The 18,371-nt window shown below is 42.4% G+C and overlaps 1 protein-coding gene across 1 annotated transcript; it reads right to left on the bottom strand.

The window, feature by feature from the left end:
* Positions 1 to 12,988: 12,988 nt before the first annotated feature.
* prdm14 (PR domain containing 14) lies at positions 12,989 to 17,934 on the bottom strand. The gene is made up of 8 exons (XM_085172630.1): positions 17,082 to 17,934; positions 16,758 to 16,811; positions 16,487 to 16,647; positions 16,130 to 16,400; positions 15,847 to 16,049; positions 15,411 to 15,512; positions 14,282 to 14,501; positions 12,989 to 13,919 (listed from the first exon to the last, which is right to left on the bottom strand). Exons 1-8 carry the CDS (start codon positions 17,713 to 17,715, stop codon positions 13,759 to 13,761), a joined length of 1,806 nt encoding a protein of 601 aa, XP_085028756.1. The 5' UTR covers positions 17,716 to 17,934; the 3' UTR covers positions 12,989 to 13,758.
* Between the last annotated feature and the right edge of the window lie 437 nt (positions 17,935 to 18,371).

The raw sequence follows: 18,371 nt of genomic DNA, 5'->3' as shown, positions 1-18,371 counted from the left end.
AGTCATTTAGAGATTGCTCCGTCAATGATTATATGGGGATCAATACAGCGAGGGCGACTGCTGCCTAAGATGAGATGAGCACCCGGCCCTCGCTCCATCAAGCAGAGTGAGAAATCAAGCTCGCAACTCTCAATCTTGCTTACAGAAACTCCGACAACAGCCTCACACACACACACACATCTGGTGCTGGCCTTGTTTGTGCTGCTGAGCTCTTCCAACAGGTTTCCATCCCTGCTCCGTCTCTGCACTGCAGGCCCCACATTAATGATCGGCAGGCTTAAATAAACCCTCAGTGGTTGTTCTCTATCGATCAGGTGATCTGGCTATCAGATAAACTAACAGATCTATGAAGGACTCGCGCTGTAATTGAGTTGCTGTGGCAGTGTGCCTGTGCTCTGGTTTGCAGGCACATTTGTATACGCCCCAGGTATGCTCCATGTAGGATTATCATCATCATTTAGACACACAGTGTTGCTTTTTTTTTTGCATGTGTTTTTCAAACTCTCAGCCCAAATGGGAGATGTTTTCCCCGTGCTAATTATCAGTTGTAAAGCAGATTGTGATTGTGGTTGTTGGTTTTTGTCCCAGAGGGGGATCAGTATTCATCCTGTCCATTGCACTGTGTGATTAGAAAGACCGGGGGGAGGGGATTGAGACGTGTAGATTGAGATGTTAAACCAATTAATGCAAAGAACAGAAATAGCAAGCACATAGGTCACTTCACTTCGCTTTGGTCATTTCGTTGCATTTGAAAGATCTTAAAAATCATGGAGACACATGAGCTGGAAGGCTGGATGCAGAGGCCTGGGCTTAAATCTGTCCTCAGGCTATTTACTGTGTGTCTTCTCATGGTTTCTCTGTTCTAATGCAATAAAGACTAAAAAAAAAGCTGCCAAAACTTAGAAGGGATGCTAATTAAATTAAACAAGTTTACGTGTCTGGGTATGTGCATGTGTGTCCCACTTGTGCATGTGCGTGCACCTGTGCTTCCCCGTCCACCTCTGAATACCTGTCAGCTTCCTCACCACACACATCAAAACCGCCTCTCAGCTCAGAGACTTGTCTCAAGGCAGAGACATGTTACAGGACAACAACAGTCACAGTTAATGGATGCTCGGTCTGGGAGCTGCCTTCATTATGTGTGTGTTTGTCACAGGAGTTGAAGGGACAGTGTAATGGTCAGGTTTAAAAATAATGGGGCACAGGGGGATAGGAGCACCTGAGTGAAGCCCATTGCTCACATGTTACACTCATAAGCATGATCCTATAAGCCCAAATGATATGAATGGATGAACCAACCCTTTAAAGTTTAATTAGAAATTTAAATAACTTAAATATAATAATATCTTATGCACAGTAAACAGTATTTAACCCCTGCAATGTCTCCTTGTACATTGAAGCTAATGTCCAAATTAGCAAAGTCAAGCATGTTTCTTTCAAAGCAAAACAAATGAAGGATATTTGTGCGACAAAGTTCATAACCTCCCTTTTAAAATAACCAGCAGGAGGCCTGTTCGAATGACCTGACATGCACATCTGTGGCAACAGCGAGAATCCATAGATTCAGATGGGCTGTGGAGCCCATTAGAGTTTCTTCCAGCCTTTCTCTTCCCCTGCTCCAGACAGCAGCGACGGCTTTTAAAAATCATCGCTCACAGCTGCTGCTGTAAATCTGGCGGGCCTCAGCAATCCGGCAAGAAAACCGAATGAGATCATCCTTTTTCTTACACGTGGCGCTTCTGTTGCAGCGGTGAAATGTCGAGGAGGAGGAGGACGATGATGATAAGGGTGATTATTGGCGATTCCTTTAGGAAGAGGAGGGGTGTGTTGTCCTTTGTCTTCTTTCTGCACATGTGATTTTACACTTAGGAGGGTCTGCTCAAGGCGGGATGAATTGTCTGTCCTCGGGTTACTGTTTGGATCGCTTGGTTGATTGTATTTCAGCTGTTGATTAACTAAGGTTGGATTAATGTGAGAGCTATTTCTGGCAAAACAAACAGTGATGACTGTAACTCTGTCATTGCTCAGCCACTGTCTTTATAAATCGGTGCTTTATAAATGAAGCACTTAAGCTCTCTATCTCTCTTGAAGGCAAGCCCTATAGACCCCTGCTCTGCTTCTCTCCCCATCGCTATGTTCCCTCTTCCTTTAATTACTGTGTTCATGCTTGACGGGCACTGATGACTTGATTAAGCCTGCCGTGCACAGTTCCAGTCTCTACCCTGCTGATGAATGAGTCTAAAGCTTATTAACTTACTCATTCTGATCAATAAGGCGCTGGGCCTGAACAGCGCAAGGACAGAAGGGAAACTCTTGTGCCGCTGACCCTCTTCACTGGCAGCTGAGATTAAATCAAATCAACACACATGATTAGCATGTGTAACCAATCTGGATGCTCTGGGGAGATAGTACAGAGTACAGGTGGATTTATTTCCTGGACTACTCTTAGTTGAGGAGGCTTCAGAGCTTTCTTCCTCTGAGTTTCTTCAAAAGTGCAGAATTATTCATTTCTCTTGATTATAAGTCACTATAAAACCATTTAAATGAGGCATAAACTTAAAGAAGACCTTGACCTGGAGGGAGCCTGAATGCAAGGTTGAAATGAAACCTGCTCTACATCTAAATCTTTTTAAATCAACACTTTATTTTTTGTCTTGATTCACAACAATGTGGTTAATCCATCTGAAGATCCATAGACTTCATATAAAAGATAGATCTAGCTACTTTTACATCATCCATTGGTTTCTAGGCTGTTTTCAACCCTTGAGTTCAGTGTTTTCTTTTCTTTTTTTTAAAGACAAGTGACCTTATTTGCGAGAAAAGGTGGACTCATAAATATGGTACCAATATGTTTTGGACCACCACAAAAAGAAAAAAAATCCATAAAAATTGTCACTTCATGCATTACCGTGTCCCTCTGCTTGCTTGCCTTCCCACAGTGGAAAGCAGAGGAAGGACGGGTCACATCTAAACCCTTCTCCCCTGAGGAGGCCTTTCAGGTCCACCAGGACCTTTAGAGATGAGTGGCTCATCAGTGAAGCTAATTTGGCTTCCAATAAGCAGTCACTACTTTTCAGTGGTGAAGGTGACATCTCCAGTTGTTATCCACATGAACTTGTCATATCCCTGTCTGCAAAAAAAAAAAAAAAAAAAAAAATCATATTCAGAATTTTTTGGTGCCCGTGAATCGATCTTTTTATGGTAGGAGGTGCCATAATTGATGTTTTGCGGTCGGTGAGAAAAAAAGAAAACACACACGCATACACAGAGAGAGAGAGACAAGAAGGCTGAAAGGTGCTTGATTTATTTTTCATGTCAAGAAAACAGATGCTTCCTGTTGCAGAGAACATGCAGATCATATGATAGCCACCCACTCCACCCTCCCTGCGATACGCCACCAAGTCTGAGAACTACCGCTGGTTTTGTTGGGGTCCTTAATGAACAGGACCTTGTAATGTAAGCTTCTGACTGTTAGCAGGCCTCGCTAAGCTAAACACTGGACTGACCTCTGTCTCCCCTCTGCTGGCTACTGTGTTTGACGCATGTATCAGAGTGTGAGGAGGAAGGTCTTCTGGGAAGAGCCCTTTAAGATGATACGAGCACCATTATTGCCGACTGCGGGTCGGCTCCATTTCAGACACATTGATCTGCTCCTGGAGCTCGCTGGGCGAGAGCTGAGGTGGAGCCTGAGAGACGGACCCAGAGTGGATATAAAATCATGCAATGAGGGCTACTAATGCCACATGCTTATCTTTGCTCAGACCTGTCATCGGTGTATCCCAAAAAATCCAAACGAATTAACTCTCCTCACACTTTCTGGAAAGAACAAAATGTCTGTATAGTTATTTCTTAAATAAAACAAAATTTGCAGATATATTTAAAAGGTCTTGAAACTTTTAGTTTTTTTATTGGTCCTCTGAAATGGCATTTTAACAGTGTCTGAAAGGTAGATTAGTGAGGGTCTGGTAGTCTCAGAGTAGAGAATAAATCAATGTTAAAGAAAACTTCTGCAGAAACATGCTGAGTCCTTTATTTGAGTACATTAAAAACATCTTAAGATCACTTTCCTCATGAGTCTATGTATGTTGCAGTTGTCTGCTCCCCTCCTTTCAGTTTGAGATGTGGCTTAACTTCCTATCAGCCTCATATGTAAATATGAAGTCTTTTCTAGAGGTGGAAAAACTACAGACATTTTTGACTTAAGTAGAAGTACACATATATGTGTTAAAAAAAATACACTAGAAAAAGTCACGAGCTTCAGCAGATGGGGGAACCCTAAAATCTGTTGCAGTTGCTCAGTGCAGGGAAAACAACTACAACTTTAAAAAAAATTCAAACGTGAGCTCCAACAGATTTTGTTTGTGTACAGACTTTGATCAGCTGACCTGCTGCTCTTGTGGATTTATACAACTGAATTCAACCTAAATCTGACCATGAGCACCACAGCCACTGTGCAACAGTCCAACACAGTGCTTTACTGTAAATTCACCACAGTACTCCAAGGTAACCTGTTTATCCTGCACAAAAAGTCCTTTCATGCAACATTTGAATAACACAGGGTTGGATGTTTCACAATATGAAAATACATAATTTATGAAAACACATCATATATAGATTATAAATGATAAAATTACATGTATTCTTTAAATCTGCAGTATATCAAGTGATCAGATCTTACCTTTAAATATATCCCCTCTTCTTCTATTCCTTTCCCTCTTTCTTACATCTTTCTCCACCTCCGACTAAAACCGTTCTCACCCTTATCTCTCCCTGTGAACTACAGCAGGTGGACCTTCAGCTACCGACGCACTGTGCGACAGACTGCTCGCAAACAGTTTGTTTTACATTTGAAATAACGTTGCTCCCTTTATGCTAGCCCCTCTTCTGTAGTGCTAGCTAAATGCTAAAGTACCACAACTTGCTCTGGTCCACTTTAACTCCTATAAAGCCATAAATTGTACAGTAGAACCTAAAGTAATGAGCCTGGTAAATGTAAGGAGTACAAAGTACAGATATTTGTGTTTAAATGTAGGGAGTAAAAAGTTGTCAGTAATACCAAAGTACAGATACCTAAAAACGCTATTTAAGTACAGTAAAAATATACTTGTATTCTCTTCCTAGCACTGCTCAATGCATGATAATTATTGTATACTTATTTTCTTGTCAGTACCACAGATTAGTAAAGCCACAGTTCCCATAGTGTGTGTGATAACTCAATTATCTGATGACACCTCACACTGGCATTGTTTCCAGTCTGTGATGTGTGTTTTCAGGATTATGCCGTCTCCCCTACCTTAGGTGCCTCCTTTTTTTGTACAGCTGACTCCCATCCGCAATTAAGAGTGCTTAGGGCCAGAGAAAGGTGAGCCCTAGTGCCAGAGAGCTTTGGTGGTTTTGCAGCTAGTGAGCTGTGTGCATGGTGGTTGATTGCTCCTGCTCTGTGGAAAGGAGTGTTTTAGTAACTAACCCTTTTTTTTTTTTTGACTTTTCAGTTTATTGGCCAAAGCCTGGGTTTTGTTTTCCTTCTTTAAAAGTTGAAAGCGGCTTGTCTGTCTCTTTCAGTTTAGTTTAGGAACATTAATAAAACCTTTTAATGTATCCATTTTGCCCCCATGTCTCCTTTTTTTCAACCCGGACACCTTTTTTCCCTTTCCCTCATCCCTGGACCTTTTAAGGGAATGTAACAACGGCTAAAACTCAAATTCAGCCTTTTTAAATTTCAAATGGTCTTCTTCAAACTGGTCATCTGTTTAATTTAAATAACACATTTATGTCCATTTCTTTTCTGTTCGTGACACTGAATATTTCTGGAATTTCTGGACATCCAGAAAAACTTCCTCTTTGCCCTTTATTTGTCAGTTCATATGTGCATCCTGCCTCTTTTTGTAGCCCATCTTCCTTGAGCCTGAATTGAAATTATTTCGTTTTGGGCATTATTTTACTTTTTAATTTAATGTCAGCTTAGCATAGATTTTTGTGTAGCAGCTCGTAAGTAAAAGCTCACTTTTTGCCTGCTTGTATCGTGTTGTGCTTTTCAGCCCTCAGTTGAAGTGATTTACAACTTGTAATTAGGATCATTTAAGTTTAGTAAACTGTTTAGTAAAACAGATATGATGAGATAAGATGTTTGGACACAGTTTTATATCTGGTATGTAGACACTATGCACCATTTCTTCACTTCACTCCATAAGTGAAGAAAATTCTTGCAGACGTGTGCAGTTTTCTTCTGATGAATGCACATTAAGAGAGATATGGGCTGGCCCTTACCGTATCCTGAGGCATTTTCTATGACTATTAACTCAGTCAATAAGAACATTGTCAATAATGTAGTCTGGGGTGTAAAGTTGTGTGGCGTGAGCCTATATGTGTTGCTGAATGCTTAATTAAAAATAAAAACAAACCAAACAACAATTATTCAGTTGACTTCCTGAATTGGTAAACACTGTGAGGTAATAGATCATGCTTCAATGAGGACTGAAAACAAAGGACGGCAATGATTGCTACCGCTAATTAATTGGTCTGGTGTTACCAAATGAATCAATGAGCATCAGAAGATTGTCTGTGACCGAGATGAATCTCATGTGTTGGAGATTGTTAAAAAAAAGCATAAACAGATCAATGATGTTCTACTTTATAGGCTTAGATATAGCTTAGATATCCATTCTGACTGATGTTGGAGTGTGTGTGGGGCCGATGGGCCGCCTGGAAACCAGAGCCGTAACACTAGCCCGTTTAGCATATGGCATTTTTACCACGGAGAGGTAAACACAGTGGGGAGGCCGAGAGAATAGTAAAACACACTGCTCAGGCCAGATCTCCCTGTGGACCCACACAGGGTGGACACACACAGAGGACACGGTCCAATGACACGCTGAGGTCATTTTGCTCAGTGCAGAAAGCTTTACAGCACTTTGATTTTTTCTTAAGTTTTATCTTCTGACTTTTTTCTTGTTTTTTTTGTTTTTTTTTTTAAAAAGTATCTATGTAACTACACACAGTGGTCCCTTCCTGCTCTTCAACGCCTTCCTGTCTGCTCTCCGGGTCACTACGCAGCACTAGCGGATGCTGATATCAACTGTCAAACCTTAAACCCTAATGGGGCTTTTTTTAAAAGTGACAATCTTAACAGATCAATGCAGTGCTTAGGAGTCAGGTTACAAAAACTGTCAATGACCACATGTGAAGGATGAAAGAAACAAGAAGGGAAACAACATGAATCTGGAAGCAAATGACAGAGCCTGCCTTAACCATCCCCGAAGACATGGAGGAGACACATGTGCATATATGCAGCTTTATTTAGAGCGTCTCTTGGAGTAATGACTACGGAGCCTTCCTTTGTCTGCTAGGGAAAACTTCCTAAGGCAAGGCCTCTCCAGTAAAACTGCTGAAAGGGCTTAAAAGACCAGCAGGGTGTTAAGGACTTAGATGCCGGGAAGCAGCACTAAGGTGACGCTAGGCTAGAGTGAGGCCATAAAGGCCTGTTAGGGTACATTAGTTGGAGGAGAGGATCATAAGGCTACATGAATGTTTCAGCAGGACGGGGGCATTTGCCTTCCAAGCTCTACTGACAAAAAGCCATCATGACTCAGTATTGGGGGCGGGGATGGACGGCTGCGGCTCCAGGGCCAAGACGCTTTATTTTCCTGTGGCAGGGCACAGTCACAAACATTTGATAGACAATACACTTAGGAACACGCATGCATGGCATGACCTGCAGAGCAGAAGCACATGTACTTTTAGCTGTGGTAGTGCACTCAGTAACCGCCTCATCATTTCATCTCCATCACTGTCAGCTCGCACTCTGTTGAATCATTACCTCTGGTCTCCTGGATGAGCAGGTTTACGACTGTTTGGCCTCGGATTTGCCGATGTTTGGCACCAATGCGAACCATCAGGTGCTTAAACAGTCATGTCAGTCTTGAGGTAGCTGCTAAACATCCACACCCTGGGGCCTTTTAGTTTCTTCTATCCTTTGACCTCACAGACCAGCGGGAGCTGACTGGGGTCACAGTAAATAGTTTTACGAACAATAGAAGCATAGTTAAAATTACAACATTTTTAAAGGCAAGGGAAGAGCATGATTTTTACAGAGACTGTACTAGCTTCAGATGACCCTAGCACCTGGCGACAGTGGGAAGGAAAAACTCAATTTTTACACCCTTTTGCTGTGTTCCCCAAGCTGTTCTGAACAATTATTGCAGTTTGGTGCGGCGCACTGTCCTCCAAGGGGAGGCTGCTGTCATCAGTGAGTGCCATTACTATAGTGGGCTGTGTGTGGATGACGTTACAGTGCACATTACTGTAATGAGATGATCAATCTTATTCAATTCACCTGTCAGTGGTTTTAATTTTGTGGCCGTCCAGTGTACACTCACTGGTTATAGTAGATTGCACAGCTCACTCCTATGCTCTCGTGATAGTCAGTGGGAAAATCAATCACTGGCTGTCCTGTGTGGCTGGTGACTGTGCATTCTCAGGGAAAAACTGATGAAGGAAACAAGGAAGATGAGGAAAAGACAAGGGTGCTTATTAGCTAATCCACCCCAAGAGGAATGAAATCTCCCACTTCCTCCATGTTCACATCTTCTGTGCTCTTCAGTATTTGTAGAAAAGTGACACTGGTACAGTAAGCTATGTGTAAGACTGTCTCTAAATCTTTATCTCTCTTTCCTCCCCCAAGGAAGGATCCATTCCCCAAGATGTGACAGTAAAAGTGAGAAAGTGAACTGAACTCTGGCACTTACTCTTTGTATACCATACAGGAGCGACACCCTCCAAGTGTTTATCTAAGTGGACAGCTTAGTCGGGATTAGCTGGACTAACGGCAAACATCTTTAGAGGCAGAGAGGTCACCTTGTCTGTGCATGGATGCGCATGTTTCAGGAGTACAGTGTCCATATGTTGTAAATCGTTCCCACAGGAACAACACATGCAGTTATTCTTTTACTAATTCTTTCACAGTTTTTCTTTTAAACGTTGCAGGTTTCACTACACTCACTGCAGAAAAGATTGATTTTAAAAAAAAAACATTAAGGATGCCTGAAGTGCTTTAATGCATGTATGCAGAAAATACTCACCCCAGAAAAGACTCATGCACAACTGGGGGTCTAACAACATGAGGCAGCTCTTCCAAAGGAATTACATGGTCAGCGTGTGCCAGCGGAAAAAACAAACAAAAACAAAAAAAAAACATATACAGTATTTACACCAGTTCTCATTGGATCAAATAACCTTAAAAGGTTTTGAAGAAGTATTTCAATGCATGCAGATCAGAGGGGTCACAAGAAAAGGTGGGATGATGTACTGTAGAACCAGAAGCAAAAGAAAGAGGGAGGGAGCAAGGGCAGTACAGTAACACTAAGTCCTCTCCTCACTAACCTACCACCAACTTCATCACCCGCAGGAATAACAGTTGGGCACGGACAAAAGCCTTGCGGCTAAAGACACTCAGATAGCACACAGAGAAAAACTTTTGTAAAGCACAACGCATGGGGAGGAGAACTCTATAACACTTTCTAACATCCCGAATGACAATGCCACATGTCAGCCTACAAGAAGAATCACTGCTTTCGGCTTAGTTGCATATGAATTGATTCAAAAGAGAAGCCCTGCAATCCATCAGGGGTTAAATAGTTCAAACAGGATGGATGGATATAAATAGATGGATTGATAGATAGGTACCAGAAGACTCAGATATGATGTATACAGTAGATTCTCATAGGTTGCTTTGTGAGTTGCTGGGGGTTATGTGAGGTGTGTGTTTGTAAGAGTGTGTGTCAGCAAATATGTTGCCCCATGGGACCACAATGGAACCTCACACCAGCCCCCACAGGGAAGGATAAGGCCATCTGCCCACCCCACACACCAATCCCACCTAGAGGATACACACTCTCAGGAGCAATATGGAGGGGCTTTGCAGACAGTGTTTGATCTGCTTTCATCCAGCCAGCAGCATGCAGGATGCTGATCCTCTCTGTATGTCTACTCCTCTACTGTCCACTGTCCCAGTGGAAATCACTGGCCGAAGAAAACATCTTCAACCCGAGGCATGAATGGCAGGACACAAGCTGAACAGCTTCATCTCTCAGCTGGGGTAACAGGAGGGGGTGGCATAGCTCAGTAGGTCCTTTCAAACTAAAATGACTTAAGTCTAATATTTCTTTGAAAGAAAGGGTCACAAAGAAAATACCTTCTCTGAAAGGATGAACTAAATGTCAGAAAGCTGGGATTAAAAATGCAACAAAGTAGATTTAAAAGACCGAATTAACACATGCAAAAATCAAAAACAACTGCAGAGTCAGTGCCTACATGCCGTTGAACAACATGAAACTAATAAAATTAATTCAAATTAAATTAAATGAAAGATGCATTACAGTCATTCGAAGTACAAGTGAAACAACAGATGATTGAGAAATAAACAAATCACTGAGAAAGGATCAGAATCTTTCCTCTGATTCTTCTTCGGACTCTCTGGACATGGTGATAAAGAACCTACTTTCAGCTGCTCCCTTATTCACAGGGGGTCTCCACAGCAGGAAGCTGTACATGCTTGGTTTGGCTGAGTTTTTACACCAGACACCCTCCCTGACACGAATCCCTCTGGGTTTGAGCTTTCTCCCAGGACTGAACCAGGGATCTTTTGTTAGTTAATCAAATGGTCAAAACGCTACACCACAGAGCCGCTACGGTGACAAAGAGGAGAACTCTGTCTAAAGTGAGAACCATGATCAACAATGGATCACATCTCACTCTTGAAATACTAGTTGTCAGAGGTTACATTCAATTATTTATCTTGATTAATAATCTGGCAGATGGTTGCCCCTCCCTGACTGGTGTAGACGTTTCTTTCTGTTAAAAGGGAGTTTTTCCTTCCCACTCTCACCAAGTGCTTGCTCATGATGGGGTCGTCAGAATGTTGGGGTTTTCTCTGTATTATTGCAGTGTCTTTACCTTACAATATAAAGCCCCTTGACCTGTGACATGTGATTTAGCTCTATAGAAATAAAACTGAACTGTATATTGGCTAAGAGAGTTCAGGCAAGAGGTGGTACAGGAAGTCACCCTTGTCAGCTTTTTCTTTTGTGTATATTTTGTGCATAAATCGCATATTTTGACCGAAATGCAAAAGACAATCAGGTAAACGCTGGATGAAGGGGGCAGTAGCAATCAAAACGAAACTTTGACCATTTATAAAGAACAAGAAGAAACATGTTTTAAAGTTCTCATGTATCTTTTTCATCAGTGAGTTGCTGTGTGGTTTGACGCAGGCTCAGGCACAGATGGACGCAGAGCTGCTGTGGTTGTATTTTACGAGTCCACTCAGCTGAAGGTCTGAGGCCTGTCTGGAGCGACGGCTAACCTCAACATCAGACTACAGCACACACAAACACACATACACACTGACAGCTATTAGGCAATCGATAGAAGCTAATACATCAGAGCATTTGGCTACTCAGCTCTGTATGAGAGAAGAGACGAGAAGAGCTAATCATGCGTGTAAATGCATGATTAGCTCAATATTTGAATCATACCACTGAATGTTGCACTCTTACGGGACGCATTTGAGTGTTACAGAGTATCAAAGTATTGAAACTGCTTTGTGGAATGTTATGCTCTATTGCTTCAACCTCAGAGGGAATTAACTGCCATAAAAACTCCACTCGTCCCATCACTAATATCACATTAATACAGAGATGAATCCGATGGATTGCCCTTTAGAGGGCCCTGTTAGCTTGCCAGGAGGTTAAGTGTGAAATCAATCCACATAAATGACCCAAATAAAAATTCTTCCACGCTTTAGCGCTGAGTTCTAAATCAGCCAATCACAGAGGCGCTAGTAAAACCAGTCTTTTAACACAGCATGCTAACAATCTCAGTATTTCAGCTCTGGCAGCTCATTCTCGCTTTTCTCCTTCTGTCTTTCTTTTTGTCTTTGTTTCTTGTCCCGTCCTTCTCCTCCACCCCTTTTGCTCCTGGAAGACCACAAAGGGGAGTTTCTTGTCTTTTCACAGTGGGCCCATTCATGGTGGCTTGAGGGGTTGTATACGTGGGAGGGGCTGGTCCATTGAAGGTTGATCTACACTTGCTCAAGCATCCATATTTTGGCTATTTGAAGAGAGAGGGAGGCTGTTAAACACTGAGTAAGGAGGTGACCCCTGACCCTGACGACTGCTGTCCATCCATTATAGAAAATAAACAGAGAGCCTGGAGTGATTGCTAATCTCTTTACTGCTCTCATCTCTGCAGACAACCCAGGAGGAAGTCTAATTTTCAGTCTTTAATTGCTCTGAGCTGATGGCAACTTTGAATGTCTAATTTTTTTTACTGGCACTTGTAAAATATCGTGCTTCGTGATGTGTTTTCGCTCACTTTCTTCAGTGTCCTCTTCTACATTCTACTTGAACCTACCTTTGCAGTGTGATTGATATTACTCCTCCAAACAGTTTGAAGGATGGCAGACAAGAGGTTAAAGGTAACATAACAGAGCACAGAGACAAAGACTGGACACTGTGTCATCTGTCAGACCTCATGCTGTTGCCACCACCACACTACCAATTGGGGCTTTCCTTAAATTAACCCTAAGACACAGACACACACACAGACACACACACACACACTTTTCTCTATCTGATCTCAGGGGAACACATGTGGGACAGTTTGTGCCAGCATGAGGGCAGATGTCAGTCATGGTGACTGCCTTTGTGTGCGGAGAAATGACCCTTACTGCTTCATTTCATTGTCATTCATTTGGTCCAGTAGGGTTTGTTCATTTTTACTGTGACCATGATGCATCCAATGCATCACGTGGCTTAAAAAAAGAAGCTCGGCAGACTGTAAATGCATATGGAGTGACATGTGCCTGACTGGATGGATGCATGTCTGGAATTGGGAATGGAGATTGTAAATAACAACTGTTTAAAGGCTTTATTCATCATGATTGCATTAGGCATGTTGAGATGCAGTTATGTTAATTTACATAAAATAAAACTCTTGCTTCTTAGTTGTAATGGTAAATAACAACTGTTTAAAGGTTTTATTCATCATGAAAACATAAATTAAAAAAACAACCAAAAAAAACCCCTTTAAGACTATTAACGAGCCAGAGTGCACAGTGTGGGCAGTGTTAATTTATTTTATTCATTTTAGAAATACATTTTCTACATTCGGAAATAAACAAGAGCAAAAACACTCTTGTTGCATGCGCTGATTTTTGTTTTTTAGGTTAACCATGAAAAAGTGGACGCTCAAAGTGAACAAACGACGACACTTGTAGTTGCTTTCTGGCAGCTTAACATTACAGTAAAAAACATTATCATACATTATAAATTAGGAGGGGGTACATTTATACACAAATCGACTCAAATCTACAGCGATAAAATAGGTTTGCTTTTGAAGCGGTAGATGACGCAAGGAAATAATAATAATAATAATAATAATAATAATAATAATAATAATAATAATAATAATAATAGGCATTACAATGCATCAAAACTGTAACGCACAACAATAGTAGAGAAGCTTTAAGCCACATGACAATACACAACATGTTCATATAAACAGACGCGGACACAGTTGCCCAGCAGCTCAAATTATCCAGTTATTATCTACCTATTTAAATAGGCCTGTACAACAAATTTACCTTCATCTTTCACAGTCTCACCACAAACACTGCGTAAAGATTCTTCGCTGTGTTTGTGCTGTCTCAAATCATCTAGAATATATCACAGGATCAGTCATGTTTACAGAAGAAAGTAGAGTCTAGTTCCAGGGCCGATATTCTGGATTTAAAACTGTTAAGCCGCTGTAAGGAAAGTTTTGTGCGCTATTCTTCTGATGGTCCTTCAGCGGAAACAGGGACTCCTCCTGCAATCCTCTCTCCGGAGAAGACGGGAGAATGGTGCTGTCCAAGATTTGCCTTTCTGCGGGGAAGAAAAATACCAGAAAATATGTAGTTTTAAAAAAAAGTATCCAACATTTTAGTTTGGCAGTTTGCAGTAGTTTTTTTAAGGGCATTGCCAATGACAGCAGTCTGTAGCAAAGCTAATTAATATTTCAACTGTCTTAGGTTAATTTTATTATGGAATATAATAATAATAATAATAATAATCATAATTTTACTAAACTTCTATTCCTCTTAATATTCGATTGCTTCAATTGCTTTACTGTAATGAACTCCTTTAGACAGCACCCATAAAAACGTCTGAACCCATAAAAAAACACCTGATGCCATGCTGTTAGCCTAAAACACTTCCCAGGCGGGTATTTTAAATAGAGCGCTTACTTTTGTGGCTTTTCATGTGGTATTTAAGCTCCTGCTCTTCTTGGAAAGACGCTCCGCACAGCTCGCATGGATACAGCTTTTCTCTGGCGTGCGTCCGACGGACGTGGCTGTCGTGGGCGGCGTGGGAGGCGAAGGCCTTCCCGCAGTGCTTGCACTTGAAGGGCCTCTCGCCGGAGTGCTGTCGGATGTGTGTGCGCAGAATACTGGAGGCAGTGAAGGCCTGGGAGAGTGGAGTTTAAAACACTGGGTAAGCGTAAATAAGCGCAATTTCAGTTGTCAAGATAAAGGCAAGATAAACGTTGTTTATTTAAGCTTTTTTTTTATAAGCTAACAGTTACCTTTTTCACAGGAGCCATTAAAAAAATATTTGTCAGAAAAAGGTTTTATTTTTGATTTTTTTAATGCTCCTTAACATTTCATGAACACTTTTGTTAAAGGATTATTTTTCCTGTTTTTTGTGGCATTTTTAGGGGCAGCCTAGTGCTCAAAGGCGGCAAAAACCTTTGGGCTCGTGCCACATTGCTAAAATAGTCGAAATAAAGGAGAAAGGGGAATAGCTTGAACAAAACGTCCGCATAAAAAGGGAAGGATATCGAGAACAAAGAACGAAAAACACAAAGAAAAATTTCTGCTCATTCCAGGGCCATAAAATAAAAGTATAATTTTGGCAGACAAAGGGGTGGGTGTACATCTGGCGATAATTAGCATGTAAGTGTCTATGCAGAGGGTGCCCTCCGCGAGGAACAATAAGGAGAGGCGCGTGCCAAATGCACCGTAACAGGAGGAAACCCGAAATGGTTGCGGCTGTAGGAACGAGTAGAAAGCCTGCTGGTCTAATAGAAGTCAAAGGAGCTTGCAAAGAAATAGAAGCAGGTTGGGGAAAACCTCTCAGAGGACAGGGTCGTTATTGCTGGTAAAACAATTTATGTTTCTAAGATTTTCATTTTATTTGTATATATTTATTTTTGGCAGCACACCCATGGCGTATTCAAACTATTCTGGCACCAGCAATTAAGTCGAATTCCAGGATTTATTCCTATTTTTCTTTGGCATCGAGCCAGTTGTCAAACAGTCTTGTCTTTGTGAAGCCAAACGCATCTTTAGTAAGAATTAAAAAAAAGCGTCTTACCTTATTGCAGTAGACACACTTGTACGGACGTTCACCCGAGTGCACGCGCATGTGTTTGTTGAGACTGGAGGACTGGGAGAAGCTTTTCCCACAAACCGAGCACTGCAGCAAATTCACATACACAAAGTGTCACTCGAATGCATTAAGCTCAAAATAAAGCTAAAAAGAACCTAACCTCATTTTGTGAATGGGTTTAAATACATTTCGGAGTTGTTTTCGCTTTTCAGAAACAAAACAAAATGCAAGTCTCATATAAATGTTTTTTTTTTTATCTTATTTTTTTTTTACGTCCAATAAAAATCTGAAGGTCCCTGTGACGCAGTGTAGGAGCTGTTCTTTCAGCACCATCTAAAACTTTTCACAGACCACAACTATGTAAAGGAAGGTTTGTGTGGAAATCCCTCACAAAAGCAAGACGGATGCAGGAATGTTGTACCTTGTGAGGTCTGTGTTTCTCGTGGACGTGGAGGATGTGGATCCGTAATCTGTCCCTCTTCTCGAAAGATCTGTTGCAGAGGTGACACGGAAACTTCCTGTCCCCCTGGTCCACGCAGCGCGTGTATTTCAGGTGTTTGTCTCTGTAGTATTTGTACGCAAAAACCTTCCCACATCTGTCACACTTGAAGCCTTCGCTTGAATCTGGGGAAAAACTTTTTTTTAAAAAAACAAACTAAATATATGTATGGTGATTAAAAAAGTGAAGAAGATTCAATCCTGACCTTCAGAGGGAGGCACCGCGTTGCTGTCCTCTCTAGGGTCTTTCAGTGTGAGGGGGATCCCGAGGAACTGGATGTAGCAGTCTCCGTACCACACCAAAAGCTCCTGGCCTGGCGTGATCTCCTTGCAGGCCTCGTAAAATATCTGGCCCTGGACCTGCACGGCAACCAGGTTCTGCTCCTCGGGAAAGCGAGCGCACTTCACCAGAGACATCCAGTTACCAGATCCCCCTCTTCCGTCCACAAAGTGACTGAGGCGGCCGTTCTCAAACACCTGCAGGTTGTGTTAGAAGTATTAGAAGTACCGACAAAAAATCTAGATAAAGACCAGTACTGTGACGAGACAATTCACCACCCTACCTCCCACATCAAGGTGTTATCGTCGTATATTTTAATTTCGCTTGTGTTGACTAGTTTTCCTTGGAAAGGTCCAAAACGGGCGCCTTTAGGAATACTGCGTTTATCCGCAAAAACACCACAGCTCGAAGCGTTTCCCCAGCATGCCTGGAGAATGGTTAACCCTGCAGCACAGAGCCAAAGCGGTCTCAGATTTCATTACTCTATCATGCAATCAAGGACACACGTAAAGGTGATTCAAATAAATAAGTAGATAAAAATGGTGGCTTCTTACCCTCTGGAAGTTCAAGAGTTTCTTTGTCCAGTGGGAAAATGTGTGAGTCAGAAACTAAAGAGAAAACAAACAAATGTGAACAAAATAGGGAGATAAAAAATGGTTTCTCGTTACTATTTCAGCGGGAGTATTTGAGTAGTGTTTCATCTTTAACTGCATTACAAAGATTCTGATCGATGTGTTATATTCGGCTATAATAGTAGTGACAGGAAAACATTTATGTTTGGGGGATAGCGTGAAATCAAGGGCAGTTTTTATTATCGCACACCAAACAAAATGAAACGCCAGTCATTTTAATCCATAGTCCGTAATCTGAATTCTCACTTGAGTTTTCCGGCAGGGCCACTCCTGATATGGCGTGACCCACGCTACGCTCCTGGCTGCCGGAGTATCCGTAGAGCACCGTGAACAAGTCGTCCTCACTGAAGTTGTACGATGCGCCCTTTTTCTCTGTTGAGTGGTCCGTGCTCCGGAGCCGAAGGAAGCTCTCCTTGGGCGGTGTGTTGGCGGATGTAGGAGCAGAAGAAGACCGTTCACTGGACGGGCTGCTGAAGTCTGAAGACAGCGGACCGGCGGCGTGTTCGGTCACCACAGCAGCCAGCTCCTCGGGTTTGGAGTAGAGTGGGTGTCCGGGCAACATCTGGCTCAGATACGGGATGCTGGAGGCGCTCAACATGTGTTCGTGGAGGACCGAGGCGTTGTGGCCGGCCTGGCCGAGGAAGGGAGTGGCCCTGCCGTGCAGGCTGAGCGGCAGGGAAGCCTGAGCGTCCGACACCAGACGACCGAGGGACTTGAGCGGGTGGAGAAGGTTGTGCGTACGCGGGAAGAAGTCCACATAGTGATGAGGGCCGGGGAGAGGAGCTGGGTAGAAGCCGCGGGCAGGACTGCCCTTCAGCATGCCGGCTGGATAGCTCTTCTCCTTCAGCATTACAGGGATGCTGGACAGGGACACCGACATGACAGCACAGGAGGTGAGGCAAAGGGTCAAATGGAGAAGATGATGTAGCCTTCTGTGGGGAAGAGAGATAGAAGTGGGAGCGTGGGTAGAGGGGAGGGGGTGTAGTCATAAAAGTTTAATGTAAGAAATCTAAAAAAGGAAACAGGACATCAAAAGAGGCCGAACCCACCAGAACTGATTATTTTAATGAACGTAAGACTTTACTTCGCTCTCCAGTTATGAACATTTCTTCCGAATATTTTAAGATTTTTCCAAACGTGTTAAGAAGCTTGGCAACCCTCTGGTTAAATGTGGAACTGATACAAACTGCAGATGATTATGGCTAAGAAATTGAAATCTACAACAGGTTCGCAGTGTTTTTCTTTTAAAATGAAAAGCAATGAAACTGTCGGCGACAGATGAAAATACTGCGCACATATCGAGTTAAGGGGGAAAGCAATCCGCAGTGAACTCGGACAGCCGATTTTGCATTATTTCCAGCTGAAGGGTCACACACAAGCCACACATCAAATGTTCATCAGAGGCTTTTCAGATGACCCCACTGCATGGTGGTGTGCTTTTTAGGAACAGTTTACCAGTCAGCCAGTAAATAGAGAGACAAATCAGGGTCATGACACTAATTAAAGAACCGCTGGCCAGAGCAGAGGTCAACATTA

The sequence above is a fragment of the Neolamprologus multifasciatus genome, chromosome 9 (assembly GCF_963576455.1).
Source record: "Neolamprologus multifasciatus chromosome 9, fNeoMul1.2, whole genome shotgun sequence".
In the NCBI taxonomy this organism is placed as follows: domain Eukaryota; kingdom Metazoa; phylum Chordata; class Actinopteri; order Cichliformes; family Cichlidae; genus Neolamprologus; species Neolamprologus multifasciatus.
The sequence above is the reverse complement of the archived record's forward strand: the minus strand, read 5'-3'. Positions and strand labels throughout refer to the sequence as shown.